We start from the raw sequence: 2,814 nt of genomic DNA on the forward strand, positions 1-2,814 counted from the left end.
TATTTCGGTAACGTACTTTTAAAACTTTCATTTTGGTACATAAGATGTAAAATTTCATTTAAGCACCCAGGTAACCGGTTGAAGCATTAACCGGTTACCATGMTGATGTGGCAARTGATATGGTATCYAGTTAATACTTCAACAAATTACACTGAGTTGGATGTCACATCAGCATGKTAACTGGTTAATGTTTCAACCAGTTACTTGGGTAATTAAATGTTTAAAACTTTACATTTTAGATATCAAAATGAAAATTCTAAAAATACATTATTCAAAATAAAATTCAAATTAAATTACATTACTTTTTTATGTAATTTGCCTGTTTTAATACACCTTAGTGAAAGCCAAGAAAATACTATGAATTTTAGTAAAATGAATAATAATTAAATATTTTTGGAACAAGAGTTGTCTCCATAACAAAATTCATTTTAAATTCAATAAAATTTTCATACAACAATTTAAAAATCATAAAAACTTTATTTCCCCTGCTCCCAATATACCTAAAATTGTAGAGTAAATTACAGATTTGGTACTCAAGGTTTGTCAAGAATAACACTTCTCATCCCTGAACTTTTAAATTTACAAGATAGCTATTGCCGTTTGTAGAACGTTCAATTTGGTCCCTCTTTAACGGCCATTAAATAAAATTGTTAAATGAATAATATTTTTGTCATTTTATCGATTTTATAATCCTTTAACCAATCAAAAACCATAGGAACCAAATAATAAAATTGATTTTGATGGAGTAAAAGAGAAAAAAAAATGATAAATAGACAGAAATACTCTTCATTGAACGGAAGTTTTTAATGGATTTTAGAGAATCGAACTAAAATGATGATTATTTTGTAAATTTAAAACTTTAAAGACTAAAAATATTATTTTGAAAAAAAATAAGAACCAAATTTATAGTTTACTCTTAAATTTTATTTATTGGACAGGTTCAAAAAAGACAGGCATTGGTCCGCAGTCTTGCAAGGTCACTGGAAACTCATCAATCTCATCCGTCCATGGATTATTGTCATCGAGATCAACGGTCTTTATTGCACTCCAAATCACACTACAACACTTGAAACCCGACCCGAATGCAATCTGCCACACTCGCTCACYTTTCTTGACCCGACCTTTTGCTTCCACGTATGCAAGCTCGTACCATATCGAGCTACTGGAGGTGTTTCCGAATCTGTACAGAGTCATTCTAGAAGCTTCCATAACAGTGTCGGTAAACCCTAGGGTCTTCTGCAGTTCGTCGAGCACCGGCTTCCCGCCGACGTGAGGGAGGAAGTGATGGACGACCTTGGTGTAATTAGGTACGTACGGTTGTATTTTTAACGTCGGAAAGTGCTTYCTTCCTATGTAGTTTATCAGATAATGGAGTTTCTCCGTTATCGGAAGGATTAGCCGACCTAGGGTGGTTAGGTTAAGTTTGATGGTGGCTATGGCGGCGAAGAGGAGGTCTTTGTTGATATTAATGCCAACGATTCCCGCTTTATCTTCTTCCCGAAGGAYACAGTTGTAGGAACGATCWGAACTTGCCGTGGTGGTGTGCACGGCGTGAAGAAGGCGGTATTTAGCAATTCGGTGGTCGGAGGGGCGGTTGGAGAGGAGGATCGCAGCGCCGCCGACGCGAAACAAACAGTTTATAAGAAACTTAGAACGATCCTCTCCGGTGTAACAGTTTTCAGTAATACTCTCTGTACTGACGATCAATGCATACGAGTTCCGGTGCACCTGGAGTAGTTGTTTAGCAAGTCCGATCGCCAGAAGTCCGGCGCTGCAACCCATGCCGACGAGATTGTAATTGATTATACTTTCTGGAAGCTTATATCGATTAACGATAATGGTGGAAAGAGATGGAACTGTGTTATAGATACAACAATTTGCAATCAGGATCCCGATATCCTGAGATCTGATGCCTGTTTTTGCTAGAATCATGTCTATGGATCCAAAAACAGCCATTTCAACCTCTCTTCTTGAATCTCTGATGGATGGATTATAAGTTTTTCCGAAAAAAACCTCTGCCAAATAAGTTGAATCGCCAAGGCCGGATTTSTCCAGAGTTTTCTCCATGAAATCCAGCGTTTCCTCTGTGAAATAGCCATTGGATCTTGCTTGTTTCATGGYGAAGTCTTTTGAGCACTGTTGAGAAATTGGGGGTTTGTAACAGGCGAAATCGATCATGTATATTTTGCATGAAGCTTTATTCATTATGAAGATATATAACCGAAGAAGAAGAGATACGATCATCAGGGTTAAGATCAAGATGATGATTGTGTTGGAATCATGGTGAATAAGGAGTTCTGGGAGGTTGAAGATGAAGCTGAACATGATGATGGTGGTATGAAAATAAAGGGGAATGCAATTGGGTACTGACTCTTATGGTGGATTCGAGGTTTTATGGTCATTAGAGATGGTGGAGAATCGTGGAGGTGCACAGTAASGTTTTGTGGATATGAACTTATAACCTACAGGTGGTCCTGGCAGTTACGCAAGATGCGTGGAGTTTTCACACTTAGACAAATCGACGGTCATTGGACCTTGAGAGGAAACAATCAAATTATTTATTGGATGTTGGATTTTATTAACCGAATTAATTTGTTTAATAAATAAACAACCAGTTTAATATAATTTAATAATGGTTGGATCAGTTCGGTTCTATTTATTCGATCGGATTAGATCCAATTAATATTAATTGAATTAGATCGGATTAGATCCATCTGACATCCAACTGATGATCAAGTCGGATTGGATCCATCTAATGTGTTACTCAATTAATCTATTTTTATACCATTCAAACAAATTAATTAATCACTTTTG

At 36.5% G+C, this 2,814-nt stretch overlaps 1 protein-coding gene across 1 annotated transcript; it reads right to left on the reverse strand.

Annotated features, from left to right (window-relative positions):
- Positions 1 to 927: 927 nt before the first annotated feature.
- LOC112508142 (3-ketoacyl-CoA synthase 11-like) lies at positions 928 to 2,325 on the reverse strand. Its single transcript, XM_025112922.1, has one exon. The coding sequence runs from the start codon at positions 2,323 to 2,325 to the stop codon at positions 928 to 930; it is 1,398 nt and encodes a 465-aa protein (XP_024968690.1).
- Positions 2,326 to 2,814: the final 489 nt, after the last annotated feature.

The sequence above is a fragment of the Cynara cardunculus genome (assembly GCF_001531365.2).
Source record: "Cynara cardunculus var. scolymus isolate 2C chromosome LG 2, CcrdV1, whole genome shotgun sequence".
NCBI classification, from domain to species: Eukaryota; Viridiplantae; Streptophyta; class Magnoliopsida; order Asterales; family Asteraceae; genus Cynara; species Cynara cardunculus.